This window comes from Neomonachus schauinslandi, chromosome 12 (genome assembly GCF_002201575.2).
Source record: "Neomonachus schauinslandi chromosome 12, ASM220157v2, whole genome shotgun sequence".
In the NCBI taxonomy this organism is placed as follows: Eukaryota; Metazoa; Chordata; class Mammalia; order Carnivora; family Phocidae; genus Neomonachus; species Neomonachus schauinslandi.
This window is the reverse complement of record NC_058414.1, coordinates 90,241,646-90,262,466: the sequence shown is the minus strand read 5'-3', so window position 1 is coordinate 90,262,466 and position 20,821 is coordinate 90,241,646. Positions and strand designations below refer to the sequence as shown.

At 42.6% G+C, this 20,821-nt stretch overlaps 1 protein-coding gene across 1 annotated transcript in view; it reads left to right on the top strand.

The window, feature by feature from the left end:
• Positions 1-20,821, top strand: part of CREB3L2 (cAMP responsive element binding protein 3 like 2) — a 102,481-nt gene that overhangs the window by 60,402 nt on the left and 21,258 nt on the right. The window contains exons 2-4 of the mRNA XM_021692912.2: positions 3,090-3,306; positions 16,222-16,397; positions 17,479-17,566. Coding sequence (XP_021548587.1) covers positions 3,090-3,306; positions 16,222-16,397; positions 17,479-17,566 — 481 coding nt within the window. The remainder of the gene's footprint in view (positions 1-3,089; positions 3,307-16,221; positions 16,398-17,478; positions 17,567-20,821) is intronic.

The following is a 20,821-nucleotide window of genomic DNA, read 5'->3' as shown; positions in this document are numbered from 1 at the left end:
CTTCAGGACTGCCTATCGTTTAGGGTTACTTTGTTTGGCAACGTGATAATCACTACAAAACCCAAAGTAGGGAGAGTTCAGGGATGGTTAGCAGAGTAGTTAGCAGAGAAGGTTTATTACTGGTTATTTGCGGGATGTTCACAAAAACATTCATTACTGCTGCCCAGGAGAAAGAAAATGGTGTCAGCTGAGTAGCCCAACCTGGCGGCTTCCATGGGAAAGCAGGGCAGTCAAAGAGAGCCTTGCCTCAGGGTAGAACAGGATTCCAGAGGTTTAGCAGGGTCAGCACAGCTGGCCGGAGTTGACATTGCCGCTCAGGGGACAGAATTGTGGCTGGGAAATAGTTACCATTATGTTCAAGAATGTTTATTATATTATCACATATAATAATAAGATATTTAAATATCTCTCAAGAAGAAATAGATAAAGGGACACCTGGGTGGCTCAGTCGGTTGTCTGCCTTCTGCTCAGGTCATGATCCCAGTGTCCTGGGCTTGAGTCCCACATTGGGCTCCATGCTCAGCTGGGAACCTGCTTCTCCCTCTGCTTGTGCTGTCTCTCTTTCTCTGTCAAATAAATAAATAAAATCTTTAAAAAAAGGAAGAAATAGATAAATACAGTGGGATACAAATCAGAAGTTCAAATAAATGAAATAGAGCTGCATGTATAAACATGAATAAATCTAAACAAAGTTCTTGGAGAGAATAAATTTGCAGAAGGATGTGTGAGGGATGGTACTATTCATTTAAAGTTTAAAATGTTCATATGTATGTAATGGAAATATGCATATGTAGTAAGAATGTGAAGAGGAATGGGGATGATAACCAAGTTCAGCGTATTGTTTAACTTTGGGAGGGAGGAAGGGAAATGGGTGGGAGCTTTAATAGTCCCTTCATGTTTTCTTTCTTTCTTTTTTAAAAAGATTTTATTTATTTATTTGAGAGAGCGTGAGAGAGCGAGAGAGAGAGAGAGTGAGAAAGAGAGAGAGCACGAGAGTGGGGTGAGGGATAGAGGGAGAAGCAGATTCCCCATTGAGCAGGAAGCCCGATGTGGGACTCAGTCCCAGGACTCCAGGATCATGACCTGAGCCGAAGGCAGACACTTAACTGACTAAGCCACCCAGGCGCCCCATGTTTTATTTCTTAAAAAAGGAAGAGTAAAGAAAAAAACATTGCAGCAGCAAACATGGAAAAACAAGATTTTCCCCAAAGGAATGAATACATAATTATTCATGATACTGTTTTCTACAATTGTTCCAAATGTTTTAAATATTTCATTATAAAATGATTAAAACAAAAGTCTCCTGGTGATTGTGATGCAGGCAGTTGACCTTTGGGAATTCTTGCCGTTGATGCTTCTAGGGGCTTTTCAGTTCTAAGTGTGTTTGTGTGCCGAGAACTCTCCCCCAAGCACCTCTCTTATTCTTGTAGATGGCGGATGCCTATCAGGCTGTGCCCAAGGCCTGTGGCTTCCTTGTGTTCTGTCCTGATGAGATGCAGCCACTTCTCATGTTGGTGACGTTGGCAAAACCCACCAATCTAACTCTACTTTGAGGACCTAGCCTACAAGGGTCTCTTCCCTGTTGTCTCCTTCTCTCCTTTATTAAAGGAGTTCTATCTTACAACTGCCATAATCTTAGAGCTCTAACCTCCTGCCTCCCCATCCCCAAGGTGCATTTATTTTCAGAACACCTTCATTGACATTTCAGTGGAAGGACTTAGTATCCGTGTGGATCCCAAGAGTTTTCTTTGCCTACCCCAAGAATCACCATTTGAAATCAGTTCTCTTGTTGCTGTATCTGCTTTTGTAACTTCTTTCTATACCAGAAGTGTCCCTAAAATTTAATCAATAAGGATGACACCTATTAGTCTGTGACTCAGGGAGGTTAAGAAGGACGAAATGGCTCTAGCAGCTGGTGCCAAAATGGACTTTCAAATTTAACTTAATTTTGTTGTTATTATTTTTTAATGTAGTCTGTAGTGGTAGTTCTAAACTAAGGATGATTCCCTCCTCCCTCCCCCCAACCCAGGGGACATTTGGCAGTGTCTAGAGACATTTCCGGTTTCCAAACTGGGGGAGTGCTACTACCATTGGGTAGGTGCTAAACATCCTATAATGCACAGAAAAACCCTACCCCCCCCCCATAACAAAGAATTAGCCGGTCCAAAATGTCAATAGTGCCAAGATTGAAAAACCTGGTTCTACGCATCCTCATAACATGACTATCCCCCTGTCAGTGAGGGAGAGTGATTAGGCTGTACTTCTGTTAGTGTGGGACTGTGAAACAAGGGATACAGGAGGCCCTGTGAATATGTGTATAGACCATTCCTGTATCATCTTCACTGCAAGGTGTGGGCTAAGGAGTCAATGGTATTGGAGATGGAGGAAGAGAAGAGATTAAGGAAAAACTGGAGAGGAACAGAGTCCAGGTGGTGGGGAGAGCAGAGAGAAGCTGCCTCTGATGCCTTTGAACTTTCAGCCTTGCTATTAATAGTACCCTCATGCTATAGAAATACAGGATAGGGTATTTAAAAATATTCCCAATGAAAAACGTGGTAGGTAGTTACAGTGATGGCCTCTGGTGAGTTGTGCTGTCCTCCGCCCACACTTGTCTGCATTGTGATTTTGCCATTCCTCTCGTCAAGAGGTGGAGTCTCTTTTTCCACCCCATGCGTCTGGGCTAGCCTTGTCACTTGCCTTGACCAAAAGAGTGTTGATGGGTGACTTTTGGGGCCATTCAGCTTTGTTTTTCTCCCTGTTAGAGCCTTTCTGCCATCATGTGAGCAATCTCAGCCTGACAGTCAGGCATTCGGCTGGCCCGGCCCCACATAGCTCCCAGCCAACCTCCCAGCTCAGTGAGCTCACGTGAAATGAGCTTGTGTGCCCAGCCAGTCCACAGAGGAGTGTGGAATAATAAATTGTAGTTATTTGAAGCCACTAAACTTTGGGGTAGTTTGCTACACAGCAATAGATAACTGGACATTATATGTAAGTGACTTCATCTGAAGCAGTAGACGATGTATTTGTCTTAGGATGTTGTGTAACTATCAGATCATGGTTAAGAGTTCTTCCTCCTTTGTTTCTCGTAGCACTTCTCAGAACTCCTGGATGAGTTTTCCCAGAACGTGTTGGGTCAGCTCCTGAATGACCCTTTCCTCTCAGAGAAGAGTGTGTCGATGGAGGTGGAGCCATCCCCGACGTCCCCGGCGCCTCTCATCCAGGCAGAGCACAGCTACTCCCTATGTGAGGAGCCTCGGGCCCAGTCACCATTCACCCACGTTACCACCGGTGACAGCGTCAATGACGGTAAACCCAGAGCAGGGGCAGCACCTGGGACCACAGCACCTTTGCCTCTGAGCTCCTCGGGGGTGTGCAGTGTGTGTTACGCTTTTGTTGGCACCCACTTTAGCCACATACCTGCTCCGTGTAAAGCCTAGGGCTTGGGCTGTGGGGAAATACAAAGGGGCGTGGGGCGCATTTCTTTACCCCTGGCTGAGTCCTCTGGGAACTTGCTATCTCTGATGGTAGTCGTTGCTTTCTTTGACCCTGTGGATTGGGCAGCAGAGCATCCTTTTGCAAATCAGGTTGGCCTATCTGGTTGATAATTCCAGGAAGTCCATTGTTTTAAGAGGTCATGTCGTTTTTTTCTGAGGAAGAATTTTTCTGACCACTCTTCTCCACAGAAGCTTCTTGGGCATCCTCTTCACCCATATTCACTATGTTCCCTTGACCACATGTATGTGAGATCTTGATGAGCATTCCTAGTATTCTTGGTGACCCTTTCTTGCCCATCATCAATGCCGTCAGTAAGGTATTTGTTGAAGACCTAGTTTTCTTGGCTTTAGAGTATTAAGCTGTTTGGCCATTTATCTGTAGAGTGACTGTCTTCCATGTCTGAGCTCCTTTATCACATATTATCAGTGCCTTAAAGTATAGCCATTCATTCACCTTGTGGTTCTTGAGTTCACAGGCGAGACATTGAAGGAAATATAAAAAAAAAATGTGCACGTTGCTCTTCTAGAACTTATCATGTGGGGAACATGAGAAATCTACACAATTGACAGTAACAATGTTGAAATATGCTAAGGGGGTGGTGAAGGTGATGTGATCTGCAGTCAGACCTCAGTTTAAGATCTATGTCAGTGACTAGTTAGGGGCAAACTACTTAATATCATCAAACCTCAGTTTCCTCATATGTAAAAGTAGGATAAAAACAGCATCGACTTCATGTCCTGTTGTGAAGATTAAACATGAGAATCTATGCCAGCGCCTAGCCCAGGACCTGACTCATAGTAAGGATATTGTTCTTAGCTGCTGTTGCAATCACTATTATTCCAAACCAGGAACTATAAGAGGATGGCAGGACCTTAGGTGGTCAGGAAGTTTTTGTGGAGGATTTCTCAATTTCCCAGGCTATGTACTCCAATGAAATATGATAGTGGGTTCCTTCCTGTTAAACTTACTGTGGGATTATTTTCTTTTTGTTAGTTTAGTCTTCATATGTCTGTTAGATTCAGCGAATTTGCTTTAGATTATAATCTTTAAGAGGGCAGGGACAAACTACAAATCTGATGGAGCTGGTTTCTTAGGACTAATGAATGGAAATATTTCTCTGGATAGTAGTTAGGATACTCATAAAGTCAGGACTCCAAGGAGTTATATGGGATGAAGATATAAAAAAATTGAAGAAGAATATTCACTTTTGTTCATATTCATTCCCTATTGCAAAATCTCAAACAGTTCTCCATTGTTCTATAGAATGAAGCCAACCTCACGACATGGCTTTTGAGGCCCTTTGTGGGCTGATCCTACCTCCCTTCCCCACCTTGTCCCATTGCTCCCTGTCTGCGTGGCTCTGGCATTGAATTCTCCACTCCATGCCTTACACTGCTTTCTCTACTCTGAATTTCCATTACCTTCTCTCACCCTCTTGTCAGCCCCACTAGTCGAATTCCCACCACTCTCTCAAGACTCAACTCCATGTCATCCAGTGTCTGACTCTCCCATCTGGAAGTTGTCAGTCTTAATGTTTTCATAGCACTATTATTGTTTGTATGTTTATTTGTTTCATTTTTGCCATTTTTGTGAAGACTATTACACTCGTCCTTATATTTCAGCTATTATTTATTTTTCTGTTCTCTGTTTTGAGCTGGCTGTGAGCAAGTGTGATTATGTGTTCCTTGTACTTGCTTGGCACTTTGAAGGTATCTGATGAAGAGTTATTTCATTGAATTAATTGTGCAGTTAGTTGTTAAGGGAGAAGATATGGAAGACTGAAGCACGTTTTTCATCTCTGGTGATGGCGTCAGGGAAGACACCTGTTCTCTTCTTCCGTGCATTGCTCGCTCTCTAATGATGCAGATACACTGGGCTGTGAGCATTTGATCAGGTGGTATTTCTTGGCTTTTAGCAGCTGTCTTGTGTAGAAGGAAACACAGTGCCATGGAGAAGCAGATATTTTATAAATGCTTTATGATTCACTCTTAAAATTCACTTCATAGTGATCTATTGAGTAACTACTTTGTACTTCACCTGCCAGGGACTGTCCTAAGCATTGAGGGTAAAAGAGCTAACACAATGAACAAAGATCTCTGCCCTTGTGGAGTTTACATTCTAGGAGATAGGGGTGGAGTAGAAAATAAGAAAAGGAAAGAAGTAAAATATATGGTTTATTAGATGGTGATGAGCGATACACAGAAAAATAAATCAGAAAAAAGGGCAGGGAGTTGCTGGGGGAGGTGGGCTGGTGTCTTAGTCTATTCAGTTTGCTTTAACAAAAATCCCAAAGACTAGATAGCTTATAAACAACAGGAATTTCTTCCTTACAGTTCTAGAGCCTGGAAGTCGCAGATTAGGGTGCCAGCAGGGTTGGGTGAGAGCCCTCTCCAGTCGCAGACTTCCTGTGCTATCCTTACTTGGTGGAAGGGGTGAGGGAGCTCACTGGGGTCTCTTTAATAAGGGCACAGTTTCCATTTGTGTGGGCTCTATCCTCATGACTTAAGCACCTTCCAAAGGCCCTCCACCTGATACACCACATGGGGCATTAGGATTTCAACGTAAGAATTTGCGGGGAGCACAAACATTCACACCCAAACAGGGGAGGAGGAATTGAAATCTTAAATAGGATAGATAGAGCCAAGGCCCTTCTTGGAAGGTAGTGTCTGAGCAAAGATCAGCAGGAGATGAGCTAAAGAACTAGATGCCTCAGGAAGAGGCTTCTAGGCAGAGGAAACAACAAGAGCAGAGGGCAGAGGTGGTGTGGCTGGAGTCCTAACCACAGAGCCACACTTACAGTGAGACATTAGCATCTGTGGAGTCGGCAGCCATTCTGCAGACTTGCTGTTCTAGAATATGCAGACTAGAGAAGTCCTCAGTGATCTAGGCAGATTGGCCTTCCCCTTCAGTTCCACGTATGTTTGTTGAACACCTGCTGTGTGTCAGGCGCCATCCTACTACTTAAAGGACACGATAGTGAAACTTAGATCCTACCTCTAAGTAACTCAGAGTCTAGTGAAAATGCCACGTACCTCCGTACTTTACCAGACGGAGTATAAGCAATGTCCCAAGGGGAATGAAACTGTAGAAGTTCAGAGCAGAGGGAGCACGCCCAAGGAAGATCATAGGAAAGGTTGCATGAATGAGGCAGAGCTTCCTGGGGCCTTGAAGCATTGAGTAGAGTTGGAACAGTGGCTGTGGCCACTCCCAACAGAGGGAGAATGGAGGGCGAGGACATTGATTCTTCTAAAGCAAGATCTCTAGTGAAATGACTGCAAATAAGCAGGTTTCCGAAAGTTCAGGGTCTCGTCCTCTTCCATGATGAAATGATTTCTTCGTATTTTAATTGTAATCAATAGAAATGTAACGTAGGGGAACTCATGAGTGCCACCTATGCCAATGGTATTGGGGAAAAAGAATCAGTGCGTCTTTTCCAGGAAGGCTTTCTTATCATTAGGCCAAAGCGCATACCTTTCAGTGCCCTCACCTCGTGACTTGTCCTATTTATAGATCCCATGCTGCAACAGGCCTCTGCTAGTAACTTGCTGAGAACAGTTAATAGTGGGTCAAATATATTTTGCAAAGGGTTTCCGATCCACAGTTGATGTTCAAATATTGGTATTTCTCTGAGTTAAAGACACCTTTCTCAGCCAGCAAAAGCACTTGTATCAGTAGGGAATAATGAACAAGGAGAGTGATCATCTGGACTGTGGGAAAATCAAAGTTAGACAGTGTACGTGAGTAGATGGGGAACTTTCCTGGGAAAGCTTTGTCCAGGTCTCAGCTTCCAGTGTTTTTCTGAGTTTTGGGTGAAGGGGCAGATGTTTGGGAACAGAATTACTGTATTCATTTGAACCCCAATTTGCATCTGCCTTGAGGGAGGACCAATCCCAAGGATCCCTCTTGTGCCACGTGCTCTGTCAAGCAGATTCCCTCCCTGTTGGAGAAGGGGGATAGCTCTTTAGGCAGTGCGTCAGGAGGCAGCCTTTAAAAATTGCTGTTCACATTAAATGCAATATTCTTTTTCTCTTGCATTGGGAAACAGCTTAAGCAGAACTAGGAGTCCTTGTTTCTAGGGACGGATAGTGAGTCAATTATTTCATTATACCTGGGAAAGCTAGTGATTCATATCTCCTTGTCCAATTTTCCTTAGATTAAGTGGAATTCTTCTATAGTTGCCTCTAAGCTAAAAGAAAGTAGTAACAGTTTGAGTAGACCCTGTCCTAGTTTATTAGGATTTTTCTCCCTCTTTCTCCCCTTTACCCGCTCTTCTTCCATCTGCCACGTCTTCCTTCTTCTTTGTCCTTCCTTGTTCTTTCCCTGCTAACTCTCTCTTCTCCCCCTACCTCCCTCCTTGAGCCCCAGGCCAGTTACATAGGGCATATGTAGTGCTCTAATCCTGTTAACTTGTCATGGACCCAGATGGACTGTAGATCCCTAAAATTATATACAACATTTGGGCTCTATCTACATTTGTCAGTTTTCCTGCTGAGAGCATCTATACCTTTTTTTTAGATCCTCAAAAGAGTCTGTGACGCACCCCCCTCCCCAAAAGAGGTTGAGAAACACTGGTCTAAGATTACATAGGAGTCATCTATCTTCAGGACTGAATTTGACTATAGACTTCTCTGAGACACTAGAGCTAAAGAACTTCATGTGGGCTCAGCAACCACAAGTACCAGCCCTTAGAATGTGGGCTTGGCCTTCAAAACCACCAGAAAGACATCCTGCATCCAGCTCATTCATTTCTCCCCATGATTAAGGCTGTTAACCATATGCCAGGCAGGGTTTTCTGTTCTACAAAAACAGAGAGAGAGGAAGAGAGAGAGAGAGAAGGTTATAAAGAGATAAGCAGAAACATCCAAGTAAAATGTCTGTGGATATTTTTATACTCTGATTGAAGGAAAAAAGCTTATATTTGAATGACCAAGTCTTGCGCCTTACCACATGGAAGGTATCTTCATGAGTTACTCTATTTTAGTCATCTTCCTTTATAATTAAATTGGGATGCTAGGTATTCATTTGCTTTGTTCTTCAATTTCAGTCTTCTTCCTAAAGAAGAAACTTAGTAGTGCTGAAGTAAGTCTGTTCAGAGAGAACTAGACATAGCCACTATCCTCCCAGATGATATAGGAACAAAATTAGAACATACATAAAATACCAACAGACTCGGCAAAAAATATACGAGTACTGAAGTGATCTAATACAGTATTTCTACCACACATGAGCCAAGGTAACTTTATTTCAGGTGGAATAAGGAATTGTACCCATGGCTGTTCTAGGTTCTAGAGAGGGTGGGACCAAGGACATAAATAATAATTATCCTCCTTCTGATTAAGCCAGTTGGGCTTCTAGTGCTAACAAGGGCGAGGGTTGGCTGGGCAGGGTGGCTTAGTATGGAGACCCTAAATTTGTGGAGCTGTTTTCACAGGCGGGATTGAATACTATAGTCTGTGAGCTAATGATGAACAGTGCTGCAGGTAAATGTGAAGCCTGGTGGAAGCCAAGACTTGGGGTTTGGGGCGAAACAGATTTTTAGGAAAGCCAGCTGGTGTTTTGGGGAAGAGCGGAAGAAAATAATGTCGCATGGCTGATGATGCCAGAGCACAGAAGGTGGGCCTGGAAATGGGTCAGTAATACAGGGAGGAAAGGGAAGGTGTGTAACATGCATGGCAAAGAAATAATGGGTTTTGAAATAATTGGATGAAGCTCATGGCAGGATTAGCACAGGATCTGGTATGCAGAGGAAAGGATAGAGATGAGTCCTAGGTGATTTGGGTTTGCAGTGTGCAGTGTTGAAGACGTCTCGATGCTGAGATGTTCCAAGGAGGTGAGACCTCGAAGAAAGTCACAGAAAGACAACAAACAGCTGTATCTTTGTCACATTTCATTCGGTCTACGGACAAGAGCATCACTCAGGGCCAGTGTAGAGGGTGTGGATTCAGGGGTCAGAAAGGAAGTTGTGTTGCTCATCTACCCACAGAGAGGAACTGGGTCCTCCGATGTGGATGGGCTGCAGACTCAGAGGTGGGGTTGGACAAGCAGAGGAGTGGTTGTCCTCTCTGAGTCTGGCGCCTGGACTTATGATAGAAGCTCTTTCGCTATTCATCACCATTCTTGGTATTGCCTTTACTTTCTTTTTCTAACAGGCAAAAAGGATAATGAGTCTTCCCCTTTAAAAAAAAAAGAAAAAAGAAAGAATGAGTGACTTCTTTGTCTGCCTAACCCCCGCAATGCTAGAATGGCAAAAGAAAACAATGTGCACATCATCTAGCAATTGAAATTACTTTGGATATTCACGTGTGAGAGTCATAACTTTGCTTAAGGAAGAGAAGTGTACAGGAGACGTTGTTTTGTGTGTATTAAATGAATCTTTTGAAGTCAACCATGTGTTCCGCAGATATTTGTTTAATTCATACTCTAAACATGGTATCCTACAGGAGGACCAGAGCTGCTCAATGCAGAACACCTGCTAATCTCTTGAGTCAAATTGCCTAGATTTGAACCTGGACCCTGCCTCTTACTAATGGGGTGAACTTAGGCAAGTTGCTCAGCTCTTGTGTCTCACTTTCTTGATCTTTAAAATGAAAATCATGATAATAGTACATACCTCATACTGCTGTGGTGGGGATTACATGAATTAATGTGTATGAAATATTTACAACAGGGCCTGGCAATTAGTGAGCACTAAGTAAATATTGTTGCCCTTAAGCAGATTACTGCGTAATTAAATATATAGTGCACCAGCTGGCTGCTGTAGGAATGACTGGAGTAAGGGAAAGAGGTTCTCCGTACGCAGACACAGAAAGGACACAGAGCTGGGGAGTTGTCCAAGAGAAAGCGTGCTGCTCTCAGAGGTCCGTCTGATACGTGAAAACCTTGAGAACAGTGCCTGGCACATTGCAAACAGTCAAAACATTTCAGCTGTTATTCATTGGTCTTAACCTGGCAATCTTTACCGCAGAACACTAGATTCGAATTCTATACAAATATAGCGAGAGCCAATACTGCACTTTTTGTAGTGGCTAATTATGGGCTCAAAACACATTAACTGACTACAGTCACTTTTGGCTAGAGACCCATTTAATCATTGATCTGTCGAAAAGCAATATACGAGGGTGGCAAAGAGAACAGGCTGTGAATCCCAGGTCTGCCCCACACCAGCTGGGCAACTTGGGGTGAGCTATTTAATCTCTTCGTTTCCCTGTCTAGCAACTGTGGGGAATAGAAGTGCCTGCTGTACCTGGCTGCTCTTAGGATTAAATTAATGTATGTAAAGCTCTTAGAACAATACTTAGCACACAGCAAACACTCACAGTGGAGTGTTTGCTATTTTTACTGTTTTTACCACTTCATCACATCACTCATGACTGAAGGTTATTTCAGGGTCAAGGCTCTCAGGGAGGGGACCATGGACAGACAGGCCTCTAACTTTCATTCCCTCATGTGGTGGGCTGTAGTTTAATAGGATTCTGACACATTCAACTCAATTCTTGCCCTTCTCCCAGCCTCCAGAACCCAGCCTTAGCATTTCTTCCTTTAAGAGCTTCTTGCATCAAAAATCAGTCAAGATTTGCCAACTCCTTTGAACAATTTCAAAGAGCAAATGCGGTTATCAAACGCTGAGGGATTTATATGAGGCATACTTTACAAAAATTTCCTTTTCACGTTAGCCCTGTTATATAAATAGCAAATGGATATCTAGGTGTATATATCCTATAAGTGGTATTTGCCCCATACGATTTCACTTTTTAAGAATATATATGCACACACTATATATACGTATGTGTGTATACGTATATAAATATATATATATATATATATATATACCATATTTGTAAAGATACTGCCTAATCCTAATACAGAGTTTAACCTTTTTCTTTCCCCTCTTCCGGAGGAATCAGGATCCGTTCAATGCAGTTACTGATGCAGTACATATGGGAATGATTGAGGATGTTCATTGTGCTGTTGCCTCCACGTTGTTTCAATTCTGTGTCTTTTCTAGCCCCCTGGGCATCCTGTTGTGTGAGTAGTCTGAGTCTAGCCTCATTTCTCACAGCAGCTCCATTTTGTCCTTGGATGGGAAGGACTTGCTCACCACCAGGAGACAGGGGCTTGTTTTTATTTCCTTGCTGATAGCTAAGTGGTGATGCTGAGGAAATGTGCCAGTTGAGTTTGACAGGAAGCTGTTTATAAATAAAATCAGATGATATGGGGGTTGTTCTTCTTCCCCGTGGTATGCACTACTGACCTTATTGGGTGATGTTTTCCTTCCGAAGTGAAACTTAAAAGGCAGGTAAACACAATTTAGGAAAAAAAACACCTTTTTTTTCACTCAATATCTGAGCTTCAGGTTTTAGAAACTGGAGGGGGTAGAGTGTATTGACTCTTGTTTTTGTAGTTTAGCCAATAACTCAAACATCTAAGGATAATTCCAGTTCTAAGCCATGGTGGCTCTACTGATGTTTTTGCCCAAATAATAAAACTACACAAATAAGGTCACGTGGAAAATCGTAATACGTGTTCTGCTCACTCCCTTTCACTCTACCCTTTGTTAACCCCCTGCCTCAGAGGTTACATTTGTCATTTGGTTTTCTCTGATTTGATGTTTATTTCCAGTGAGGAACAGAGGACAAGCCAACACTTAGTAGTTTAGGATGAAAACTCTTCTCTGATGTCAACTGCCAATGGAATGCTGTTCTCACCGAACTTCGTACTGGCTGACTCTGTTCATGTGCAGTCAATTATTTTATGATGTAACTGGTAGATCTAATCAGCCGATCTATAAATTTATTGATGTGGTTCACAAATGATGGTTTAGAGGAATTATTATGGCAAGTAGGTGCAGCTATTTTGTCGCAATGGGTTCTGATGTAATGGATTTAATTTCTTGTTTACACATTCAGCTAGATTGTGTAAGTCAACTATATTGCTGTGTATTAAACCACCCCAAGACTCTAGCTTTAACCACAATCATTTGTTATTATAGCTCATATGTCTGTGCCTTGGCTGGAGGTTGGCTGCTTTAGGTGGGGGACAGTTGAGGAATTTTCCTAGATTCAGCCAGATTCACTCACATATTTAAGGCTGGGAGTTGACTGATCTTGGTCAGGCTCATTTGGGGGACAAACTCTGTTTTACATGTCTGCCCTCCTTCTCCCGGGGTCAGTAGATTGTCCTGGCACATCCTTTTCATTAGGATGTCGAAAGTAGAAGTTGTGCAAGTGCATTTTAAGACTTTACTTGTGCTAGGAAGCTAACATCCCTAAGGCCAAAGCAAGTCATGTGGCCAGTCCGAGGTGGGGATTAGTCCACAGTGGGAGGGCACTGCAAAACTGCATGGCAGTGGACATGGATAGAGGGGTGACTATAGACCTGAAGCCAATTATGCAATTTATAACAAATATGAAAGTAGTCACTGACTCTTGTTGAGTCAAGGGACTCTGAATGGGCCCCCCTTGAGCCACTGGGGCTTCTAGCTAATAATAATTACCATCATAAAGCATCGTAAAATAGAGCAGGTAGAAGCAGGCCATGTCCATGTGCGATTATCCAGGGACAGTATATCCCAGTACAGGAAATTTAGAAATCGTATAAAATCTAAAGAAAAAAAAAGTCATTCATGTTCTGAATTCTTTTCCAGAAATATTTTTACTATTTTGATATACTTCCTTTCAGCCTTTTTTCTATCACTTTCTTCATTAATAGTATATAAATTAATATCCCGATTTTTTCTTAATAGTCTATAATAAATCTTTCTTTGCCTTGTTATTAAAAAGACTTTGTATGTGTAATATTACTGTCTGCATAAATGTTCCACATATGGATGCATCATAATTTGTTCACCTTGCCCTTGTTCTCTACTATTTTGGTTATTTTCAGTGTTTTGTGATTATAAATAATGCAACAGTAAGCAATTCTGTGCACAAATCCTTATTTACATTTTTAGTTGTTTCTTTTACAGAAAGACTACTGGTTGGAAGTGCAGAGATCTGGGTCTGCCACAATTTTGCTGTGTGACCTGGATCTATGTGTCAATTGCCTCATTATAAAATGATGTATTTGAGCTTGATGGCCTTAAACTTCTTTCCGATTCAAAAACCATCTTCAAGTTAGAGTAATAAATTACTTTATTGGAGTGGAAGCATAAAGGCAACACCAGTGTTTTGTCCTCAACAAAACTCACGGGAAAAGAGGCAACTTCCTTGGGCTTCTCACTTGGAAGAGTTCAGTGTCTTTGAGAGAGGAGGTTTTGCTTCGTAGTTTAAGTATCATTGTTCATCCTTCAGTCTCCATTCCTGATATAGCAATGATTATATATATAATTTTAAAATAGGCTTGTAGGACACTGAGCATTAAGAATATCAACTCTCCTGTCCTATGTTTGAGGATTGCTTAGCTACACTGGAAGAACTGACTGCATTACCTGTCTTCATTTCGTCTTAGAGTTTTGCATTGCTTTTTGTTTTTATTTTTGCCTCTATTTTCCCCCTGTGAATTAAGCTTCATTACAGTAGTCATATAAGTGCACAGCCTGGGGATCTGGCCTTATCTCACAATTTCTTGGTGTGACCTTTTCTCAATGATGCCTCCTTACTGTTAATTTTAATATATACTGAGGCTGTATTGCATCTTACTATCTCTCTTCCAGTCTCTGGCAGGGATAAATACTGCTCAGTGTGGACAGGCTGTAAGTGTTGACTTCACAAAGCAAAGGCATCCATATGTCATTGCTGAATAGAGAAAGTGTAATCTGCGCACTCCGTCTCTCTAGCTCTTCCCAGATCTGTCCTGAGTGTGTCTTCCTTGCTGGTGACAGAATTTTCTTGTTCTTACGCTCATTTTAGGAGAGGCATTAGAATCTTCACTTGGCTCTTCATCCAGTTGCTTCTCTTAAGTTGAGCGGGGTGCCCATCTGGCCAGCAGAATTCTGTGTCAAGTACAGTATGGTCTCTCTCCTCTGGCCGCCATCAAAAGGCCCTTTGTTTCCTACCCCTCCCCCTCAGCCAGGATGTGGTGTGCACCCTGCAAATGATGGAAATTCTCCCATCACACCATAGCACGCAGCAGCTTTATAGAACAAGTTCCAAAAGCAAAACATCTTCAACCAACCGAAATCTTGCCCATCTTTACTTTGCTTCAGGAAATAAATCGGGGCTGGGATAATTAATCAAGTCAATTATAAACTGGATTTGGAGGGGCAAATCATTTTCCTTTGTACATGTGAATCTAACGTTTTCTTGGGTTTCAAGGAAGTTGCTTAGGAAACACAGTTTTAATAATTGTGAACTTTCGTTTTTAGCTTCTATGCCCACTCTTTCCCCATCTCTAGCAGTTCTAAATGATCTTCATGTACCTTTCCTGAAGAAAGCTTGAGTCCAATTCTTGAGTGTAAAATCACTGCCTAATGGGAACGACTTTGCTCTTCTGTACAGTAATGGTTCACTAACCGTGTCTGTCTGTGTGTGTGTGTTTAAACATTTTCATAAAGCAAGGAACGTATTTTTGCTTTATTTTAGCCTCATTTTAGTAAACATGGTTTCAGATAAGGAATGCTGACTTGGGGAATTTCTGACTTGTTTTTTCTTGTTCTATATCTGTTTGCAATCTCCTTGTCTTTTCTTTTCCTGCCCATCTCCCTCCTTTTGGGCTGTGCTTGGCTAGTAGCTCTGAAGTAATTTGGTAAGAAACAGGTGGATGTAAGCTCCTAGAAGAATGTGCATTAAGTGTAGAGGTGCTTCTGTCTGTTCTTATTCCTTTGTCCCGATCCCCAGGCCTGTGATCATCATGAAAGCCAGTAGTGAGCCAAGATCTACACTTGACAAAATCCAGCTCTTTTCTCTAGATATTTGGTTCATTTCAGTAAAGGCAGGTGTTTGTTACAAACTCTGAAGTTTCGCAGAGGGCTAAGTAAAGTTCTGGAAGTCTAGGTCAGGCTTAAGGCATAAGTGGGGTCATAGGGAAACGAGGACAAAAACAGGGAGTGAGAAGAAACTAAAAAAAAGAAAACCAACTAACTGTCCACTGGGAGAAGAATAGAGCCCACCTCACCATGGTCTCCAGTCCTCTTCCCTGAGACTCTGGTTGCACACCATTTGTTTCTTAATTTTAAATGTACTTATTGGGGCACCTGGATGGCTCAGCTGGTTAAGCATCCGACTCTTGATTTCAGCTCAGGTCATGATCTCAGGGTCATGAGAGCGAGCCCCATGTTGGGCTCTGTGCTCAGCGGGGAGTCTGCTTGGGATTCTCTCTCCTTCTCCCTCTGCCCCTCTCCTAGCCACGCTCTCTCTCTTTCTCAAATAAATAAATACATCTTTAAAAAGTGTACTTATTTTTAAATAGATAACACAGTCACTTGGTTTGAAAACCAAAAAGTGTAAAGCATCCCACATTGAGATTCTCCCTCCTGTCCTGTTCCCTGTCTACCCAGTCTCCTTCCTGCTCTGACCAGGAAGGCAGGTTTCTTTCTTTTACATGGACCCTTGAGGTTCCTTTAGGCATACATGCACTCAAAGTGAATACAAGTATAGATTCTTACTTCGCCATTCATTTCTTTATCCATTGATCTCCTCTCTCACATCCTCACTTTATTTCCTCTTATTCTATGCTCAGTAACTCCTGGTTGGAGCTCTTTTTTTGAGGAGCAAGATCAGTGGTCATTTGTTTTACTTATGTCTGATACCCCTAACCAGATTCATACGTGTGCTTGTCTTCTTCCCATAGATGAAGTGGAAAGTGAGAAATGGTACCTGTCTACAGACTTTCCATCAACAACCATCAAGACAGAGCCAATTACAGAGGAGCCGCCCCCAGGACTTGTTCCCTCTGTCACTCTGACCATCACTGCCATCTCCACCCCTTTTGAGAAGGAGGAACCCCCCCTGGAAATGAATACTGAGGTATACTCACTTTTCTTCCCTACACATACATTGGATCAAAAGACACGGATCCTCATTCTCCAATAAGGCATTTAACCTTTTTTGGAACTAGTGGCTCTAGATGTTTCCAAATATGTAATTGCATATGTATGTATGTATATATCAAGGATATGTTGATTTGGGATCAGCATTGATTATACCACTTCCTTTAAAGGCATTGTTCAGAAAACTAGTAGCAAGTCCGATTTCATTTTTCCAATGATTGCTGTTACAAAATTAAGATAAATAGATGGATATCCATGGTTAAAAAAAACCCCAAACTACCCATGGGATTGATTTTTAGGCCAGTGGAAAGAGAGGGGTTAAATGATAATTTGATCCTTGGCTTGTATGCCGGGGCTGATGGAAGTGTCTGTCCTGTGTAATGTTTTCCCTTTCTTGTGCAGTGTGGAGTTGCCCTGACCCAATTCGGGGATCTCCCACTTACCAACTTTTATTGTATTATGCATGGAAAACATACAAAATTGGGCATTTCTTCCTTATTCGATTCCATGCCTACATGCCTACCCCACCTTCTCTCTGGGTGTTTCTAGTGTCCAGTGATAGACCAGATGTCATACATGGACATTTTCTTCCAGATGTTGGAAGCCAGTCCTGAGTTTCCTAAAGTTCAGAGCCAAAGGTTTATAAGCAGTGACTCCACTGATGTTAAGTCAGATCTCCTCTGAGCAAGGTGTCCTATCTACCTATACCTGTTTAGGAAGAGGTCGCATGGAAGCAGCAGAGCTGCCAAAGCTTCGGTGCACACTTGTTCTTAGCGCTCTTTACAATCCATTTTGGAAAAGATGGGGGACTGTGGACAGAGCCCCTCTGCAGCTGCGCTCTAGAATGCCTTTCTCGTTCACTGCCTGGATCTGTTCATTGCACTGGGCTCCTAGTGTGTCTTAGTCTCCTTGCCCCACAAGATGTTAGTTCAGTTGATTTTTTAGTATGTAAGTAAGAAAGGTCAGGGTCTTGGGTCCACTCGGAGCAAGGCCAAGACCCTGACCTTTCTTACTGATTTTTATTTTTTTAAATGCTGTGTTTGAAATTCTCCCTCTAGGTTGATTCCTTGTGCCAGACCGTTATTCCTAAAATTAAGCTGGAGCCTCATGAAGTGGATCAGTTCCTCAACTTCTCTCCTAAAGAAGGTCTGTCTACTCTCCCTGCCTTCCTTCGGGTTCCCAGATGTCCATGCACAAAGGGAATGTGGGAGAAAGTGCTGGGATTAATTTGTACCATAGGCATCGCCTGCTTTCTGAAATAGCTCTGCTCTTTAAAACCTTGATTCTGAGTACAGATGTTGAAAGCTAAATTTTAATTTCCTGTCTATGTTATATGCTTAAATCTTTTATCTAAATAGGTGTATGTGCTTAAGGCTTTTATGCTACATCTTATATTTTACTTTTACTCCCAGCAGGGGTGTTTTTTTTTTTTTCCCCCAAACCTTTCCAAACCTTTATAGTCAGCTATGACTTGGGTGCTGGTGAACAAGGCAAGTGTTCTTTCTGGGTGTGAACGTGTGAATCAAGCCCCATTCTCTGTTCCACTGTGGTGAGCAGTAGAGGCCAAGACACAAACATCCACAAAGGCACCTTGCCCTTTGTAAAGTGAATTCACAATTTGTCTGATCATTCAGTGTGTTTAAATGTTGATTTTAGGTGACAATAGTTACAAGGAGCCTCTTCCCTATTTATAAATTAGTTCATGAATCTCACTGGGCGTCTTGCCATCCATTTAGAACAAAATAATGTCATATTCAAAGTTGTCATACTTTTCGCCTTTTCTTTCTCTGTGTCAGTTTCTTTCTGATTTCTCCCTCTTGTTCTCAGATGAAGCCCATAAGTAGGAATCCTGAACACCGACCCCCCAAGTGTCATAGAGTCGAAGGAAGCTTTCTTTGCCTTTTCTTAAATTGAGATACCCCTGCGTGGCCCCTGTGCTTTAAATTTTGTGCCTTCAGGGCTGCTGTCATCTTCATTTTTACTTACGTCTTCAGGATGAGGTTAGAAGGACAGTTCATTAGCGTGGTCAACAAATAAGAAATTCGTATGTGCGTTTGTCATAGAAAAGGCCTCTGTGTTATGGTGTATGCTTAATGTATGGGTGTTACAAATGAGCAGTTCTCATGAAAGCATAACCTCCTTCATTCCACTAGAAACGAACTCAGGATGTTATCTGTGACAATTTAATCAGGGTTGGTATTTGCCTTTATTATCAGTAAGAAACGATTACATTTTTGAAATTAACAATACCCACTAGAATCCATATAGAGACAATATTTCTTTCCACCGAGTGTTATCCATTAGTGCCTTTACCGAGTGTTATCCATTAGTGCCTTTCAGCTTACATACTCTTCTAAAGTAATTCCTTTCATTTTCATGAACACTATCAAATACATCTTGCTCTTTTAGTTTATGTTGCAGTATGCTTCAGAAAGTGTCCTAACTGTAACAATGAATGGATCACTGGAGGAGAAACATTTCAAGGGTAAAGTAAGTGGCAGGCAGTCCTTCTTCATTATCCTAGATAAACAGAGAGGAGGAAATTCAATATCCTTGTATGCAGTGGAGCTTCTAGGCAAAGTAACTTATTGTCCCCAGACCTTTCAAGTAATCTGAGACTGGCATTTCAAGTGATATTTAGAAATCTGATACCGAGGCACCTAGAGCCAGCTCAGTAGCTCTTAATAAGCAGGAAAGAGGGGATTCGAGTTTCCCTCACTTCTCCCATCATGCCGTGTCTGGTTTTTTTTGTGGAGCACCTTCTGCTTGGAAAGGAGAAAAGTATTAGAATAATTTGGATGGTGCTAAGTGAAAGGGACAAGTAAGCCCTAGGTACACTTGGCTAGTTCTCCAGAATATAACAGCACAGTGTGGCAGACAACGGGAGCCCCTAATAGGTTTTGCTCTTGGGTTTGGTTGTTTTTTTGTTTTTTTTCCCACCATTGTTAAAAGATAAACTGAGGCATATTAAAATCTTTAGGAGTTTATTTGAGCAAAAGTGTATTCAAATTGGCAGTGCCAAACCAGAAGGGGTTAGGAACATTCCACCAATGGGAGCTCAGGGAGAGACTTTGATACTTTGCTACTTGGTTAACACTCTCAGGACTCCGTTCTGGGGGGGCACATATTTGAGGCCCCAGGAACCGTTGGCAGGAATGTTGGCACTAGAGATACAAGGATTTTTTAGAATATTCGTTAGCTTGCGGAGTACCCACAGACTCTAAAAAACCCAGGGAGCTCTTTGGCAAGACTTTGTCAGAGAAAAAGGGAAGCATCTAGTGAAAGGTACTATGTTAGAAAAAGAGGAAGAGAATAAGAGAAGAAAGAGCTGTGTGCTGTGAATAGCCGGGGGGGGGGGGGGGGGCGGCTGGAAGACATGTTACTCATTACCTCGGATATTCAGGGATTTCAAGAGAGAGCCACCTGGTCGTTGCTTGTCACCTGCAAAGGCAGCTCTGGGTGGGATCTGGTAGGTCACTTGTGCCTCAGAAGACCCTTCCCTCCTCGGGCAGTCTCTGGTTACAGGAGAGAAGAAGAGGTCGAAGCCTTTCTGTGGCCCCAAGCACTCCTCCGGCCGAGCTGCAGCTTCCATGCTAAAGGGCTCGGTTGTCTTGGGGGCCCCTTGGGGGTGTGGGGTGAAAGGCTTACCCAAGGTTATGCCCCTGGGCTCAGTATCAGTGGCTGGCGCTCAAGGCATTTCGGTTTAGCGGGAATAGAAAGGAGACCAGAAAAAGGAGAGCTCTTTTGTCAAAAAGGTTGAGCTCAGAGTGGATTCTCCCTACTGGAGCCCATCCCTGCTGCCCTGGGGATGTGTGATTGATAACACCGACTGCGGCTCCCGGCTTCCAGCAGACACGGCGTGTCTGTGACTCCCTGAGGGGAGGCCAGGGGACCGGGGAGCAGCAAGGCCACCAGCACGCGCACACGCACACATACACACACACGCACTTACTTCTTTTCCAGTGTCTGCCTACCTATCTACAGATGGATTTAGAATTTTCTGAAGGAAGAATGTCTGGTGTCTTGCCTGCGGGCCCTACCATGCACATTCCTTCAGAAACAAATGAGCTTTTCTCAAAGTAACCATTGGAAATGCTCTTGGGCCCCAAGTTTTGCTAATTTTTTTTAAGTACCTAATCCATTAACATGGTTTACAAGTCAAACAATATAAATGATATGAAGTGAATACAATGAGAAGTTATGCAGGCACTACCACAGTCTACCCTAATTTCCCCTGCCCCCAAGACATCATGATTTTATTAATTTGTTTTTTCTTTTTCTTTTTTTAAAGATTTTATTTATTTATTTATTTATTTATTTATCAGACAGAGACACAGCGAGAGAGGGAACACAAGCAGGGGGAGTGGGAGAGGGAGAAGCAGACTTCTCGCTGAGCAGGGA